At 40.7% G+C, this 18,693-nt stretch overlaps 1 protein-coding gene across 8 annotated transcripts in view; it reads left to right on the forward strand.

Annotated features, from left to right (window-relative positions):
* grin2bb (glutamate receptor, ionotropic, N-methyl D-aspartate 2B, genome duplicate b) overlaps positions 1–18,693 on the forward strand; it is a 145,400-nt gene that overhangs the window by 65,226 nt on the left and 61,481 nt on the right. For all 8 annotated transcript variants that reach the window (XM_026170717.1, XM_026170716.1, XM_026170719.1 and 5 more), the window contains 3 exons: positions 9,642–9,785; positions 12,245–12,515; positions 15,989–16,181. In XM_026170717.1, coding sequence (XP_026026502.1) covers positions 9,642–9,785; positions 12,245–12,515; positions 15,989–16,181 — 608 coding nt within the window. The remainder of the gene's footprint in view (positions 1–9,641; positions 9,786–12,244; positions 12,516–15,988; positions 16,182–18,693) is intronic.

Here is an 18,693-nt window from a genome sequence, read left to right on the forward strand (position 1 = left end):
GGCACAGACGTATCTGAGGATGGTGCAGGACATGTATGAGGAGAGCAAGACTTTGGTGAGGTGTGCAGTAGGAGTGACAGATGGGGTTCAAGGTGGTGGCGGGATTACATTGGATCGGCTCTGAGTCCCTTCTTGTTTGCAATGATGATGGTGTCACGGTCACCGAACCTCTCTGCTAATAAGAGCTAAGCCTTCCATCTGACGTCAATCCAGGGGCAACCAGAGCGAGGCGCTGCACACAAATGATTGAACTTTGAATTCAGGTGTTCCAATCACTTCCTTGTCCATAGGTGTATAAAATGAAGCACCTAGGCATGCAGACCGCTTCTACAAACATTTGTGAAAAATGGGTCGCTCTCAGCAGCTCTGAATTCTAGCGTGGTATCGTGACAGGATGCCATCTGTGCAACAAGTCCAGTTGTGAAATCTCCTCACTACTAAGTATTCCACAGTCAGCTGTTAGTGGTATTATAACAAAGTAAGAGTGATTGGGAACGACAGCAACTCAGCCACAAAGTGGTAGGTACATGTAAAACCACAGAGCGGGGTCAGCGGATGCTGAGGTGCATAGTAAGCAGAGGTCTGGGTAGAAGAGTTGAGGCTATTATAGCTGCAAAGGGTGAGCGAATTGTAGAGGAGGGATAGTGGATGCATTGGACAAAGGATGTTGAATAAGGAGCTGACAGGTAAGAGGAAAAGAGGAAGACCACAGAGAAAATTCACGGATGTGATGAAGGAGGACATGCGGACGGTTGGTGTGACAAAAGAGGATGATCGGGGTAGGGTGAGATGGAGGCAGATTATCTGCTGTGGCGACCACTAAAGGGAGCAACAGGAGATGCACACAGGGAAGATAAACCTTCCTCTTTCACAGTCGCATGCAACCATTTATGCCACTATCTATGCTGCACTCAGTGCAGCCTCTGATGTGAACAACTCTAAGCATGTTCATGATATTTAACCTGGGTCATAGGTCCCTTCACATATTTAGTCTCCAGTGTGCAGACACGGTCCACACCCCATTTTTACTATCCATCCACTCGTTACTTAACGAGCTGTGTTGGGGTGAGAGGCAGGGAACACCCTGGGCAGGTTGCAAATGTATTGCAAGGCTAACACAGAGAGACAGACGACCATTCACACCTATGCTGAATTCAGTTTCACTAATTAATGTAATGCGCAGGTCTTTGGACTGTGGGAGGAAATTGGAGTACATAAAGAAAACCCACACAAGACAGTCCTGTCCTGTCTTGTGTGCTGGCTCACCTCTCCACCTTTACTGGATTTGAGGAATTTATAGTTAACCAGAAGCAAGCAGCATTAGCACATTAGCACTACACAATGCTCATCAGCAGGGTTATATAGTCAGAATGCAACAACTATGCTTATCAGCCAAAAAGTTTTGTGATGACATAACAGTGTTTCAGGTTTTCTTAAACTTCGGATTAAGAACCTATGAACGACTGCATAAAAACAATGTGGTTTTATTTCCCTGTTTTACACATCCACTGCTCAAGCTGAGCCTATTAGTGTTATTAAAAACCAGTCATGTACATGAAGCCCTTTTCGAAAATTTTATAAAAAGACAATTTGAAATATTAAAATGTCTGTTAGAAAAAGCCTCAATTTTTGTCAGTTTAATTATCTTCTACTAATTATCCATATCCATTAATTCTATTAATTATCATATAATCATCCATCAGTGGTGAAAGTGATGGCCACAGACGAGAAACGCAAAAGCTTCTTTCATCAGCGTCTGTCTAGAATAAAAAAAACGTTTGAAAAATGATTCATCTGCTATTGTTATCATTGTAAGCGGCCTGTTTAATGGGTGCAAATGGAGAGCTTGCAACAATAACTTCAGACAGTAGGGCTTAGTGAACAGTCGACTATGATGGCAGTGTATATAGTGTCTTCAGTTCATTAGAAATAATTGTTTGGTTTTATCAGTGTGAGTCTCAGATGTAATTGCTTTCAGGGATCAGTCCTTTATATTTGTCCAACCTGCAGACATTCTCAACAAATCAGACACCTTAAATTAGACATTGGAATTCATGTCACACACACACACACACACACGCATGCACACACACACACTTGTGATTTATAGAAAAAGAGACACAAAAACAGAGCTTGAAAATTAGGTGACAAGCCGCTTTCGCAGGCTGTCGGTCAAGCGGCGTATGATGCAAAATGACAGGCAGGATAGCAGGCGGGCAGAGAGGCAGGCTGCCTCGGTAATGGCACACACACACACACCTGCAGCCCACAGGACACTTCACACCAATGTGAAATGAACTAATGGAGCTGCAGGACATTATGTAAAATAAACGACAGAGAGGAAAAAGACAGGGCAAGGTCAAAGGATTCAAGAGAAAGAGAGAGGGAGAAAAAGGAGACACTAATGCCATGCGAATAAAGGACAGAAATTAAATTGGGGGTGATTAGGATAAGAAAGAGAAAGTAGAATGAGATGATGATTAGCTGTAATCTAAGTAGCAGAGAATGAAATAAGTAGTGCCCTCACAATCCGTCTGAATGGCAGGTTTGGCCTCGCGAGTGATTAGACCATTCTGAGCCCTCTTAGAAAGTAGGAATCAGGAGAAAGGCGATATCAAGACAAAGAGGGACTTTAAGGAGAAGGGGGATACTGTGTGAGTAAGTAAGTGAGAGGAAGTGATAAAGAAAGATAGGGAATGACTAAGTAGCTTCGATGTACATGAGAGGTGGCGGCTGCACAAAAAAAGAGTTAAAGAGAGGAAATGTTTAAAGGTGAGCGAAGCAAAGTGGGTCCGTTTTGCCAGAGCGCCACTTCAGCCAGTTATCTGTTTTTGGTATCTGACCTCGCAGAGGGGTTTGGCCTTATTTGGCAGCCCCATTTAAAGTGGGATGTGTTCTTGTGGTTGTGTTTTTTCTGCACACCTTTTAACTAGATTAGTAGATTGGTTCTTACTCCTATAGACTGAAAGTGCTCATGTAAGACCGTCGAAAACAGGGATGCAAAGTCATTTTACCTGCTGGGCCACATACAACCCACTGTAAGGTGAAGTGGGCCAGACCAACACAAACATTACAGATAAGGTTCTGGTCGATCGTTGCTCAGACTGTCCTGTTATTATATATTTAGAGTATAGTTTTTCATTAATTCTTAGTAAATGTCCTTATGCTTTTGGTGTAGTGTGAGTGGCAATGGGCGGAGAGGGTCTTTATTATTAGAAAAAGCTCTAACGCTTATAATAAAATACAGTTAAAACTTCAAAATTTATTCACTCAGTCACATTTTCTAAAGCTGTGAAGTGGGCCAGATTGGACTATTTGCCAGGCCCATTTTGGCCCCTGGGCCTTATGGTGGACACCTGTAATCTAAAAGCATTTTCAGCTTAAGCCCTTAAAAGTTTGAACCTTTTTTTTCAATTTTTTCCTGAATTTTTTTGTTTTGTTCATTCCCTGATTCTCTATCCTCTGATAAAATAAAACAAATAAAATATGAATTTGCAAATATCAGTTTAGATTTGTGTATTATTTGCTACATCTGGCATTTATTTATTTTGCAGTTTATTGCTTAAAAATATATTCTGCAATTTATTGTAATTTTTTCAGGAAGAAAAACATCACGTCAAGTCAAGTCTCAAAAACTCAGAAAAAAAAATCATGTATCAAATGTAATACACTTGGTATTACCAAAAAATAAATACATAAATAAATAACCAAAGTTGTGTATAGTTGGAGGAGACATAGGTGTAATCGTGAGTCTTAGTTACGTCGGTCTCTAACTGTGGGGCGGCAGACGAAATATAAACAACTAATAAAAAGTGTGAGGTGTGTTTGATCAGTCATATAATATTCTGTGTTGTATTTTACACATTTCCGCCTTTTAATTATGCTTACATGCTCCTCTGTGTTTAGTTTTGCTGATTAATTTAATATGCCGCCAACCTGCCGGGGCCTGCAGATGAAAATTAGCACGTGTGGCTAAATGTGGTATATTTACATGATGAATTGAAGTGCTAATGTTAACTAATATGCAGGGTCAAACATAGACATAGTTCACAGATGGCACATGATGCATTATCCTGCTGGAAGCAGTCATCAGTACACTGTGCTAATAAAGGGACATGATCAGCAACAATACTCGGGTATTCTGTGGTGTTTAAACGCAGTCAGTTGGTATTCCACGCACCATTACACCAGCAGCTATCACGGTTCTGGGTCATTTTGACCCAGCATTTTCTGTTTCAGTTTATTCTGGTTTAGGGTTTTGTTCTTAGGTTTTGTGTTTTGCGCCCTCGTGTTTAGTGTAGGTTTAGTTCAGTGTCAAGTCTGCGTCTTTGTGAATTGTTTCCTGTTTTACTTTGAAGGCCCATGTCTTATGTCAGTGTTCTAGTTTTGCTTCCTCTGTCTCGTTAGGTCTAATTTCTCCCAGCTGTGTTCCCACCTGTTCCTTGTTCCCTCATGTGTATTTATTGTGTGTCCTCCAGCGCTCAGCGTCGCGTCGTACCCTCAGAATCGCCTGTGTGTTCTTGTCTTAGCATTCTCAGTTTGGTTTATGTTTTGTTTTGTGCCAGCAATAAAGCTGAGGTTCTTTGAGTTTGCCATTCAGTCTCCAAGAGTCCTGCATTTGGATCCTCACCTCCGCCTGCCCGCACACAGAGCCCTGACAGCAGCAGCCTGAACTATTGATACAAGGCACTCTTACATGTTGTTTACACCAAATTCGGACCCTTCCATCCGAATGTCGCAGCAGAAATCGAGACTCACCAGACCAGGCAATGATTTTCCAGCCTTCTATTGTGCCATTTTTATTGAACTGATCTGGTTAAATATCTCACTAAACAGTATATGGTTTGTGGGAGGAGAGTTCTCCCACATTTGTGCTCGCAACTGTCTCAGAAATCTTGGAAATACCAAATCCCACAAAATGATCAAAACATCCAGCCCTCAGTGCTTCACTGCAGCGCTGTTCTTTTTACTCTTTACTCAGAGAGAAAGACTTTAAGAGCGGTTCTTCAATATGAAATATCATTTTTAAAAAAGCTTTGAGCAGCGAGCTTTGTAGTTTTGGGGATTTTTGGAAGATACTGCTAATACAAGAGGAAACAGTGCACTCGCATTGTCAGCTACACTCCAAGAGCACATTTATTTAGGGCACGGTCTACGGCATCCATGCTCTCTGTAATGACACCTCAAGTCACGCATTTCAATAGTTTGTTTTTTAAACAGCCTCTAAGAACAGAAGGCACGGCAGAACGAGCTGTTTCAAATTTGACTACACGGGCAACACGTGTTAGTAGGATGACATCATCCTTCGTTTTGGTTCACGCGAACCGTCGCGTCGCCGATAATAAAAAATTACATGTTGCACTCATCCACACAAATTTAAAACTCAGCAGGTTGAAGCTGCAGTCATCAAACAATGATGGATTTTGATGGAAGTGTGAGGTTAGAGATGAATAGTGCATTAGCCGCCGGTCATGCCTGAAAATACCTTCATTACCGAGTTGAGTGTATGAACTGTCAAAGCAGGGAATACGCCAGGCTTCAGCCTGCTCACACACACAAATGTAAACACTCGACTTTTCTACTCATTTCCAGTGTTGCCAGCCCCTCCAACGTCACTTGACACTGCAATGTTGTTAGCATATAATCGCAGTGAAAGGTAGGTAGTACATCCTTTCTCCCCCTCTGGGTAAGAAAGTGGTGGAATAGGGAAGACTGGCTTTGATGTGGAGTGGAGGTCGTGCACGTAACCCGAGCGCTGCTCTGCTTCCTGCATGACTAACATGTGCATATGCAGGTTTATATAATTAGTCCGTGCATGGGTAAGATGTTCCACAGGGGGCAAATAGAAGAAAGCACAAAATACTGAATCTTCTACTTTAAAATCGAAGATCGTGTGAAGCGAAGCAAATGAGCGCTAACTGATTAAAAGTTTTCTTTTCTTGGTGCTGCTGTGAATTATGGCCCAACATTTCACATCGGTTTTTGCCACAGTTTATCTAAAATGACAAATAAGTAAACAAGACAAGACGGAATTAAAAAGCAATGTAAATTTTTTTAATCAATCCAAGTCACAGGAGACCTTTGTCTACAGTTATGCCTGTAACATCTTTTTTTGCCTTATGTTGGACCAACAAACCCCAATAAAGCTGAAAAAAAGAATAAATAAGAACATGGATGTAAGCTGGTTTTAAATATGTACTTTTAGCTCAAGCCTCCTTCCAGACTGCACCTGGCAACCAGTCATTCGTGGACGGTAATTTTGAAGACTTTTAATTTATTGCCATGGCCATCTTTGTTTAGTAACCAAATGGATCATATTTTAATCAGAAGTAGAGATGGGCAGTTATCTGCTAACAGTACCAGCTGCTAGCCTTTGCTGGTAGATCATTTTAAGTAGGATTTCAGTGAAATTTGGTACACAAGTTCGTGTTTATCATTTGGTCATCCTGATCACTGTCACATCCCAACTCTCACCTGCTCAACGTGTTGCTCTCTGGCAGGTGTTACAGGTTCCTGAAAGCAAGACAAACAGACCCAGCTTCTTCTCAAGTGTCATGACCTCTCCCCCTCAACACCACTACCACCTCATCTTCCATTTCTCCTTTACCTCCTTCCTGCAATAATTTCGCTCTTGTGCAATATCACAGCCAATAGAGCAATATCTTAGATCATCAGAATCCTTTGTGTAATAGTGTCTATTGTCGGTTAAGTCATTGTGAAATTGCAAAATTCTTGAAACTCACTTGTTGTTATCACATTACATGGTTACCATACCTTGCGTAGATGGGAATTGATAAGAATTTAGCAATTTCGATTCCATTATCAATATCACTTATTGATTTGATTCTCTTATCGATTCTCCTTGTGTTCTCACTGGCTCTGCTTTGTGTAACCACTATCATTAAGTAGCATATCAAAGATATTACATTCCTGCAAATTAATTCTTGCTGTGTGGTCAAATGTCTGTGCATGTTGGGGGTATTTCTCTGATTTTTTTTGGAGGCTGCAGCCTGACTGCTCATCAGTTTGTTGCCTGTTCAAGTTCAATGTCTGGCTGCTGGGCTGGGGTCAGGGTAGCATTAGCAGGCTGTCTGGCTAACTTAGCATTAACATGCTATCTGTGCAGATGATTGCAAGGAGTGAAGTTGTGTTTACAAAATAGTGTACTTATTTCTGTCCTGGATGCAGTTTGCGCTTTACCATCACAATATCATTCTTTTGTGCAATAAAAATGAAAGCAATGTCCATATCCATGCTGAAGACTACACCACTGTTTTCCTAATCCTGCACTTGAACTGAAATCAGCTAATTGTAGTACAAGTGCAACCAATAAGCAGGATCATTAGGCCAGCAAACTAATGGTTCCAAGGAATTAGCATTCTGGGAACTGGTTCTCAATTCCCATCCCTACTATATAATATAATATATAGTACATTTTAAATAGTTAAATGCAAATGACTGCATGTTTGTTCTTTATTTTTCTTTTTGCTTCTGAAGGTGTAGCCTCTCTGCAGTTTTGTTATATGTTGCATAATAGCAACAAAAGACTTCTAAGTCTAATTCTAATCTCCTTGTAGCACCATTATCATGCTTTCATTTGCATAAAATTTTCTTTTATGCTCAAATACTCAAGATTTCCATTTAAAGGTGGACTCAAATACAGACCAAACCACAGAGTAAAACAAAAAGCGAGCTTTATTAAAACCTGATAATTAAAGTCCACAGAAGCAACAAAAGGTAAACAAGTCCAGAAGGGAGAAAGAAAAGCCCCAAATAACAGACAACACACACATTTAGACATGAAGCCTGGAAACGCTGAAAACTGACACAAGGGAACCGGGAAGTACAACAGACGATCCAGCAAAGACAAAGAAGCAGACGGGAATATTTATACACAGAGGGCTGATTAGGGAATCAGAAACAGAAGGGCAACGAGATGCTAGTGAAAACAATCAGGAGGCAAAACTTCCAACATGAGAACAGAAAGCTAAACTGAAACTCAAACACAAATGTGTTCAATAAAAATTGAAAGCAGAAATCAAAGATTTAAAAAAAGGAACCGTGCCAAATATCTGCAAACCTAAAGAGATTTCCATCAGCTGCACTGCATCTTGTGATTGCCTTAACGGTTATTAGTTAAAGCTGGCATGCTAACAGGTTAAACTGAGATGAGGGCATGGTCAGCTTTTATAATAACAATAAGAAATTCTATTTTTTTGGCACCTTTAAAACACTAAGGTTCACCTAATACAACATCAGAATAGCAAGAATAATAGGAGAGATTAAAACCTTGGAATAATATGTGAGTGTAAAACATGTCAAACACTATGGTTATAGTTGACCCACTGATGTGAACAGATGAGTTTTCAGCTGTGATTTGAACTGTGTAATAGAGTCTAGTTGACGGAGGTGAAGTGGAGGTGAGTTCCAGTGCAGCTAAAGGCTCTGGCACCCGTGGTGTTAAGTCTGAAGCGAGAGGGGCTCAGGAGTGGAGCTTAGGCTGAGCAGAGAAAGGGTGTGAAAGGATGATGGAGGTCTGAGAGTTATGGAGGGGGGTGCCATGAAAGTGAGGAGCAGGATGTGTTAGGGAAAAGTGAGTGAATGAAGCTGGATCATCATAAATGTAATAAGATTGGGTGAGTTCTGAACCATTTGAAGTTGATTAAGAAGTTCTGAGGGGGATAATCCAAACAAGAGGTGGCCAGGTCGCGACCCAGAACTTGTGAGGTGTTGAGAAAGAAAAAGGGCGTAGACTAGAAATGTTACGTAGTTGGAAGAAAGCTGAATGTGAGACATTATTAATGTTGGCGGTAAAGGAGGGAGAATGGCTCCAAGATTTCCGAAATAAGCAAAAGTGTGGACTTGAAAACATGTATAGAAACAATATTGACTTTATTTTGAAAGTGAGTCTAAGCATCAGTGTCTTACACGCATGTTTTAAAGAACTTCTGGTAGTTCTTTATACAGCTTAAGGTGAGATCTCTATTCTAGTCGCCCTTTAACAGAAGGCCTCATTGTGGACAGACTAAAAAAGGCTGCTGACACGATGCTGTTCTCATTACAGCAGCTCTGTCACGTCTCCTCGGAGGGAGGACGTTTGTAAATAATCCATCGTAACTTCTTTCTCCTGATAAGTTGTTTGGTGGTTTTACATGACTGACCTTCCCTTAACCGCTTCGTGACTCCTGGAGCAAAAAAAGAGCTTTCTTTTTTTTTTCCCTTGCAGAAAAATGTTTTGACTCCTGCTGCAAAGTTGCTACCCTGCAATAAATATCATTGAACCAGGTGGCCATCTTAATTGTGCACTCAGTAGCATAGTAAATGTGATGAGGCTCTCTGATTATGAATGTCACCTTGTCTGTGTTAGAATATTCATAAATATCTTTAAGATATCAAAAGGGTTTGCATCACATGCGCTCTGTGACTGAGCCACAGAGTATTGGTGCATATTCTGTGGTGCAGTCAGACAGCATTAAAGGAGGATGGTAAACTCTGAGCTACAGACAAGACTATATTTGTTTCTCTGGCTTGCAGGAGCTGGATACGCTCCATAATCATCTGTGCCCTACCTTCCAGTTCTCTCTCATGCTGTATGACTCATGACCTTATTTGCTGATTGGCTCTGTGTATCTCGTTTCCAGGACGACCACTCCATGTTTTTCCAGTTTGGTCCAGCCATCGAGCAGCAGGCCTCCGTCATGTTGAACATTATGGAGGAGTATGACTGGTACATCTTTTCCATAGTCACCACGTATTACCCTGGTTACCAGGACTTTGTCAACAAGGTAAATAAATACAAAAAACAGACGCTTTCAATTATACTGCATCATGAATTTGTTACTATGTAGCCAATGTGTTAGACAGACTGTACCATGACCTAAAAAATGAGTCTTTGTCAGATATTTGCTTTAATAATGCACCAAAAGGCACCGACAATGTGCAGTAAAAAAGATGGACGTAGCTACCATTAAGTGACATCACTCATTGGTTTTGACTTGTGCATTTTGAAGCTTCAGCAATTTGTCTTGTTGGTTTTATTTAGTCACACCTTTATGAAGGTGTGGATTGCTAAGTTATTGCCTCACAGCAATGAGGTCCCAAGTTCGACTCCACCACCTTTCTGTGTTGGGTTTGCATCGACAAGAACACCCAGCCTCGTCCTGTGGCAGCTGGGATAGGCTCCAGCCCCCCCCCCCCCATGGTCCTGATAAGGATAAGCAAAAGAGAATGGAAGGAGGCTGCCTTATAGACTGTGTAAAAGAAGGACAAAGATTCTTGGTTGCAAAAATGGAGCCAATGCAAAAGTGCCTTGAGCTGATGTTGTGATGGGCAAGAAGGCAATTTCACAGTCAGACCCACCCCTGCCCATCACAGCTGTTTTTTTTTTTGTTTATTTGTTTTATTACTCTGAGATGGCAACGGTGAAATTAATTTAGAGGCTTCAAAACGAGACAAGATTTCAGAAACAAATGGATAGGGTCACGATAGCTACATCCATCATTTATAGAGAGGCTATGGGGAGCTCCTTGGGCTTGACCTGGCAGTCAGACGAACCACACTCCTAACTTCAGGGTTGAAACAAATTTAAATGAATGAAGTATGAAAAAATATAATAAAACAAAATTCCCTGATTGGTCAGTAAAAATCTAGCGATTGCTTTGGTTGCTAACGAATCAGTTAGCCATAGTGTGCATGGAAAACACTGACTTGTTCGCAAACACTCGCCAGCTACTCTTCGTGCAGTAGTGAACTTGTGGAAAGTGCGACATAAATTAGAACTGGAGACATTTCAAAGTAAAATTCAGCTGCAATGCTGAAACAAAAACACGTTTACGTAAAAGTATCTTATCTGCCTTTATCCAAAATATACAACTACTTGATAATAAGTTGAAATCAGAAATATAAGGAGGAGTATAATCTGCAAAGATAAATGTATTCCTGTGATAAGAACTGGTTTATAATGGTCATCACGTTTTTCAACCTTAGATTCATCCAACAGATATGTTTCACACTGGGTATTATTACTTTTGTCTTTTGGCTACCTAATATAAGAAGCCTGAGATTAATGTACTTCCTTTAATAAGATACATTCTCCTTTTAGTCTCCTTTTTTTGTAATTTTTGTTTTTTTTTAAAGACAATGAGCAGTTGGGAAGGTGATCCTATTTCTGAGAACATGATTGCCACAAATTCAAGTTTCAAAAAATGATACGATTTGGAGTTCGGAGTGTGAAGAACGTGGGTTGCTAGTCCTATTTTCTGATTGCTTCAATGGTAAAAAGCAGACAGGCCTTTTGAATTTTGCTGCTCGGTGGTTTCAGCCTTCTTATCTGAAGACCAAGAACGCACTCTTTAAAGAGGATTGTGTGAGATCCTGAATCACTTTGAACATCACACACACATCTGAGCAGAATAAAAACTTTATTGAAGCCAAGCTAATCACATTTTGTAATAACAATTCAGCAATGGCAATGTCTTTCCTTTGAACAAAGTTAAAGAAACAATCTGTTTCTTTAAAAAAAACATAAAGAGGGTATTTGGAGTCTGGTACTTCTCTGGGGAGTCGTATTATCTTTATAACATAAACTCTGTGTGTTTGGAAAATAAGAAAAAAAGCCCAAAGAAAAAACTGATTGTATTTCTATAGTCACTTTGCATGAGCATCATAAATCTCGTTGTGCTCTCCTCTCTCAAGCAAATTTTAAAAATGTTTCGAAGACCCAAATTTTCTTCCTTAAGTACAAAACAAAGTTAATGCTGTGATGAGAAGTTGCCTATTTTTAATCTCGTACAACTCAGTTTGAAATGATTCCCTTGAGGAACAGCTATTATCAAAAGCTGCAATACTTACTGCATCCAAGTGCCGTATACTGTTTCAGTTAGAGATCTATAAATACAGATTTGGAGACAAGCTAAATAAAAACTCACGTCTTCCTGCGTTGCTCATTTATCTGTTTACAGGTGAGCACGGAAAAATAAAACCAGCACCATCTCCTAGAGAATTTTCTTTCTGTGTGTGAAGATATAGCTGTAATATCTGGGAAAAGGAGATTACCTAATCTTTTTTTTACCTAATCGACCATGGCTTCCTCCTCCCAGGAGATGTGTAGAGACTAACTGTTTGGCAGTCTCGAGGTTGGAGGAGGAGACATCTCAGTCAGTTTTGTTCCAGTATATCTCCTTCACAACTACACTGCATGTGTGCAGCCCACGCGTCTTCAAACAATCTCCTGCTTTCTCTCCAGGTCCGCAGCACCATCGAGAACAGCTTTGTAGGCTGGGAGCTAGAAGAAGTCCTCCTACTGGATATGTCCGTGGATGATGGCGACCTCAAGATTCAGAACCAGCTAAAGAAACTGCAGAGCCCTGTCATTCTGCTCTACTGCACAAAGGAAGAGGCTACCACTATTTTTGAAGTGGCTCATTCTGTGGGCCTCACAGGTTACGGCTTCACCTGGATTGTGCCCTCGCTTGTGGCTGGTGATGCAGACCACGTTCCCTCAGTCTTCCCCACAGGTACACCCAGACACCAGAGCAGAAGAAAGTCTGTCAAGATTTTAAATTTTAGGTTTATGTGTCATATGGTTGAAATGGACCTATTAGATTGATTTGCAGCAACATAATTTTATTCCTGAACGCTGATCGAGCCACATTTGAAAAGATTTTGTGTGATTCATAGATAAAACCCTTTTTTTTTTTCATATTGTGCCTCGATTTATCCTCTTTAAGAAGCAAGCTGTTTCAGCTGTTCACCCTTTAAATCATCTTTCTTCTGATTGGCTGTCCCCTCATGTTACCGACATGACCAAATGAAAAATATCCCATCTCTTTGGCACCATGCACATGCTGCAGTAGAAAGAGTCTGAAAAACTCGAGCAGTCTGACACATAAGCTCTCAGCTCACATGGATTATTTGCACTTGACCTCGTTATTTGAAACTTTGGCCATGTTTAATATGAGCATTTCCAACGTGAGCAAGGGAAAGCATAATACTTCAGTTTCAAGGTGTATTTTAATGCAGCCCATTAAAAATAGAATGTATTTATTTTAGTATCACACAGGATATTTATCGTGATGCTTTAACCTGAGTGAAAGATCCACCTCGTTCTCTCTCTTCTTGTAATATTAGTAGATTTCTACTGTTTAGAGTTTCGTTTCTAGAGTTAGTCGAGTCAGGAGGACACTTGCGATGAAGCGGGGCTGAACTTTTCATTCTTTATGTTTCCTAAGATTTCTAAACTTCCAGATTAACACGTGTTAAACAGATTTAATTTATCTGTGTTTATTTTCCATGAATTCTGATCAGTTTTTCAAGAAACTGTTGAGCAATAATCCGTTCCGCGTTGTCGGCACGGGCCAAAGAAATGTTGCCAACATCTCTGAGGGGGAAGTTCTGAGTGACTGAGCTGCCAGTTCGCATCCCCAGGCGTATGTGGCAGCGCTGAGTGGGGGTTTTACGCTCACAGCCGACAGGTTTGCTGGGCAAGGATTTAGTATTTATGCATCAGAGTGCATTCAATGAACTACATTTTTCACATATAGTTTGGAAATAATGGGAAGGCTTGATTGCGTCATAGCTTGGCTCGTGCGTAGTATTCTGCCATGTAATTCAGAGTGGAAACACCAGAATGCAGTTCGAAAGCTTTATTGAAAATACAGCAAGTAATGCACCGAAACGTGGAGCTGGGTCTGAGCAGAGATAAGCGGCCAGAAGTTCTGTGAAGGGGAGGAGAGGAGAGGAGAAGATTATCTGAGAAGGAGAAGAGCTGCACAGGTATGATTGTGGAGTGAGTAATGGAAACAGTTTTACTCGCGAGCTTCTGGTCCAGAAAGGAGGTTTTCTGATGGAAGTAGGGTTTTGCGAATCCTTCCAATGCAGGGTGTGACTGAGCAGTAGCCGGGGCTGGAGACAACGCTGACCTCCACGAAACGTCAGATGGGAAACAAAGATAGGAATTTAAACGAGGAGTGAGTTAACTAGAAGAGACGGAGCAACAGTATTGAGTTACTTGGAAAACAGGTTCCTGATTTCCAACAAGGAGAGTCTGATTACACTGCAGAAATCTGTCTGTCTAACCAAGTCTTACAATCTTATATCCAGCCAAAAAGTCTTTTAGATTTTGTTTTGAGAGTGATATGTTAAGCATGAGCACAGGGAATAGGATTATTAATCTCGTTTTGAGAATATATGTCTTTTACTTCTTATTTAGTATATAAATTCTAAAAGTAGTTGTTTGAGATGACATTTCCAGCTAGAAATCTTGTTTCAAGACCTCTTAGTAACATTTCACACACTTATACACCACTTGATTATAGTCTGGATCTTCTCAAATAAATGTTTGTTTTAATATATTTAGATAGCCAGTTTTTGCAGTGTACCACCACAGAGGTTAAGACAGTGTGGTGAAGATCTGCTGCCAGATAAATCTGCTGCCTTCAAATACTGCTGAGTTGATTGCATTTAATCTGAGAAGTAGTGGAAAGGACTGACTAGACGACAATACCCCACCTAAAGGTGGCGCGCACCACTTTGCCTGAAATTCGAGGACGTGTTAGAAAAGAAAAGACAAAGGATAACCCGGCCTGCCCCTTCCCATGACGCTCTTCATCGTGGGGTCTTTGGACGGCTATTCCTGTGCTGCATCATATTTTATACTGGCCATTCATCGTTTTATTCTGCCTCACTAACTGTCAATGTTCATAAAAATTTCTTTGTTCCTTTAAACCAGATCAATGAGGTCTGAAGTGTATTGTTAAGGCTCCACTGCAGTCTCATAACATCTTGTCTGTCCTGTGAGAGGACTCTCTCCTGAGCTTTGTATAAATGTAATGTGCTTTGAATTTACACAGTCTACTACACACTGAAGGACTGTGGTCTCGGTTTTTGCATTTCCATTTACCAAGCTGACATCAAGATGCTGAAATGTCTGCAATGTTGCTTTATTCTGTGGTAGGTTCTCATAAGACTTTGTAGCAAAATGTGGGCACAATTGACAGATGGGCCTGTTTGCATATATGCAAATGTTCTCCTGCTGTATTTGCACCACACCAGTGGCAGTCAGTGATTAGGTACACGCTGATTTTTGTGAACTGAGTTCATAATGTGCTTGGAAATTAATTTTATCGTGTGTTATCGTTTTGAATCCACTGATTTTTCATGAATAAGTGATAAATCATGACTAAACACACATTAGTTTTATATTGTAGCTATTGTTTTACTAATAAGCTGAAGTCTGGCCCCATTGTTACCAAAATTCCCAGTGATGGTTTCAAAGTATTTCTCCAGGGATTCAGGTCCTTTTTGCAGTGGCTCTCCCTAGAGCCCTTCCACTCACTGAGCATGTTTAAAGCCATTTATTTCAACTACAGTTAATTTATTACCGTATTTCCATTTGCCTGAGCAGGTGAAAAATCAGATTTTAACATATGTTTGAAACCAGCAGAAACACCATTTTTAGGCTGGCTAAAAATGGTGTTTTGGCTTTTTTCTTTTTTCCCAATAGATTTGCAGCCCAGGTTTCAAATGACACACATAATCCTAACCAGCCATGAAAAATGACCTGAAAACGCAGTTGTTTCTGTGTGCAAGAAATGGATGTTGACGTGTGATAGCCAGCGGTTTCTCATGCTTGGAAAACCAAGCATAACAAAGTGAGCTCAGGAGTGACCGTAGTCTCAACTGATGCTCATATTTAGCTCTTTCTTTTTCTTTCTTTTTTTCACCTTTTCAATATTGTTTTCAACATTTTAGACATTCCTTCTGAGTTTTGTCTCCCTTTTGTCTCTTTTTTTTCACCTTCTCTAAAATGCTTTTATTTTTGTATATCTTGCACCCTCTGGCTAATTTTCACAGCACTCAGCTCGCCTGTTTTTCTCATACTACTGCCTCTCTCTCTTCCTTTCATCTTTCTTTTTTCCCTCTCTCTTTCCATACATCCCTTTCTCTCACCTCATTTCTCTCTCCTTTGCTCTCTCACTATCTCTCCCAGGGCTTATCTCAGTGTCATATGACGAATGGGACTACAACATCGAGGCCAGGGTACGCGATGCAGTGGCTGTCATTGCTACGGCAACCTCTACCATGATACTGGATCGAGGGCCACACACCATGCAGAAGTCAAGCTGCCTCGGGACACCTGACAAGAAGAGCTCAAACACCGGACACTCCAAGGAAATACTGAAGTGAGTTGGCTGGATGATGTGCATACATGGTGAAATGTGTAAAGAAATCAAACCCCTCAACTCTGAATGTCCCGGTCTAATGAACCAGACCTGCAATGCAATACTGTGCTTACCTTGCAAAGCGGCGTGATTCTTGAGAACCTATAATCTTCATCACGAGAGAATCCAGGCAGTCAGCTACCTCTGTGGGACGTTCATTGTCTAAAAACACATGAGCTACATTGTTTACTACACTTACTGCTTTCCTAGCTCCTAAAGCTTCTCAGATTGTGGCTCGTTTTTCTTTGTGGCCTGTGTTCATTGATCTTGTTCTTTGAAGTTAGCCTGTGGTAGAGGGTGATAGAGGATACCTCCAACCACCTGCCACGGACAACTTCCCAATAAAGCATGTCGGGTTAGCATTTTCTGTGTGGCTGTAATAAAAGTGTTTGCTGGTGTTTATCCAAAGATAAGTGTCTTTCAGTAGCAGCTACTTCATGTGGAGAGGTTTAATGTTTTCAAGGTTAATTTTTAAGATTTTTACATGGAGCTTGCAATAATCGTTTTCTTGGTTTTACTCATTTTTGATATTATTTGGACATTTTGATGGACTGATTAGCAGAGACAGACAGGAGTCTTCATGGATGATCATATTCACAGACTACATTGTGACCTGCGGTAAGAGTAAGGAGCAGGTGAAAGAGAGTCTGGAGAGGTGGCAGTATGCTCTGGAGAGAAGACGAATGAATGTTAGCATAAGCAAGATTCCCACTGTCCATGACTTCTATTGGAAGGCATGGACAGTGCACAGGAGAGGTGATGTAGAGAGTGCAGGTAGGGTGGGATGAGTGACGATGAGTGTCAGGTGTGCCAGAAGGATAGCAGCAAGAGTGAAAGGAAAGGTTGCTATTTACCTGCTATGGTAAATGGTTTGGAGAAAGAGCTGCTAACAAAAAACGCAGGAGGCCACGCTGAAGCCTGCAGAGTTGAAGATGTTAAGATATTCATTGGATATGATACTCATTTGAAATGATTACAACAGAGGGACATATCAGGTTGAGCAGTTTGGAGACAAAGTTAGAGAAGTAAGGTTGAGATGGTTTGGACATGTGCAGAGGAGGGTTAGTGGATATATTGGCCAAATGAAGTTGAACATGGAGCTGCCAGGCAGCAGGAAATGAGGAAGACCACAGAGGAGGTTCATGGCTGTACTGAAGCACACCATGCAGAGAGCTGGTGTGACAGAGGGAGATGCTAGGGATAGGGTGAGATGGAGGCAGATCCACTGTGTCATGTGAGAACAAAGAGGCTGACAGGTGAGCAGGTGGTACAGCAGTAGCTAGGTGGGGTAGGACACAAATCAGTGGGTTAGGAGGCTGCCAGTTGCCCCTTGAGACAAACTGGTTTGCTTTTCCATCATATTTTTTTAGCACCAGTTGTCTTGAAAGCTTTAAGAAATACGTGCATATCAAGACAACAACAGAGGCAGAAGCTGGGTGGAAAACAAGAGGAGACAAATATGAAAAATCAACAACTTGTTTTATCTTGTTATTGCTCCACAATCACTCTCCTTTTCATTTCACCTGCCATGCAGTCACATGGATGTAGTGTACAAGTGGAACATCTATTTTCTTTTTCCACTTTTGGTTTTCTGTTATTGTTTGGTTCGGTTAAGAAAAAACAAATTTGGCTGTGTGTGGAGTATAAGACATTTAGCTTCTATCTGCCATTCTCATAAATCCAGCACTGAGTGATTCCAATCAGTATTTACAATGTACATGAAGAGTCTTGAGTGAAAACCAGCTGCAAAATCAACATATATTGGTGTTCAGACATTGTTTTAATACGAGCACCATCCAGTAAAGATAATCTCCCTTACTGAAAAAAAAACAATAAGCTTCTTTCACCTAATTTTATAAAGCTTAAAATTTATATTTGCAGCCAATGGACATGGTGTGTTACAAGAAAATGCCTTTAGAAGTAAAATATGTTTTTAAATTAATTATATCAAAGCCAAAGCAGCCATCTGGTTTTTGGTTGCCGGAGGAAAAACTACTATTACAAATCTAGAAAATGTGCGACCCCACACATGAAATACAACGTGGGCACAAAAAAACACGCACAGACATTGAACAAAGCAGAGACGTTTCCTTCGGGAGAGCCAGAATTTGTTTTAATGGCCAATAAAAACTTAAAAAAGATGAACAGAAACATTAACTCCCTTCTTATCTTTATCTTAACTCACAGCCATCTTTAAAGAAAAACATCCTTCTCGCCCCCCTCTCCTTCTTCCTCTGAACTTCCTTGTTTTGCTTTTTTGGCACATTACAGAACAAGACGGAGCATTGGTATTCAATAATTAATCCCCATTTAACTTCATGGGGCATGCTTTTAGTGTTCACATTGATCACAGATTCCACAGCTAATTGAATGCTCGGGGACTGCCGGATTAATGGAAAAAAAGAGATCCATAGAACAACAGTGGGGTTATCACTCGCACACAGAAACACGCATGTAAACACAGATGTGTTGG

The sequence above is a fragment of the Astatotilapia calliptera genome, chromosome 6 (assembly GCF_900246225.1).
Source record: "Astatotilapia calliptera chromosome 6, fAstCal1.2, whole genome shotgun sequence".
Classification (NCBI taxonomy): domain Eukaryota; kingdom Metazoa; phylum Chordata; class Actinopteri; order Cichliformes; family Cichlidae; genus Astatotilapia; species Astatotilapia calliptera.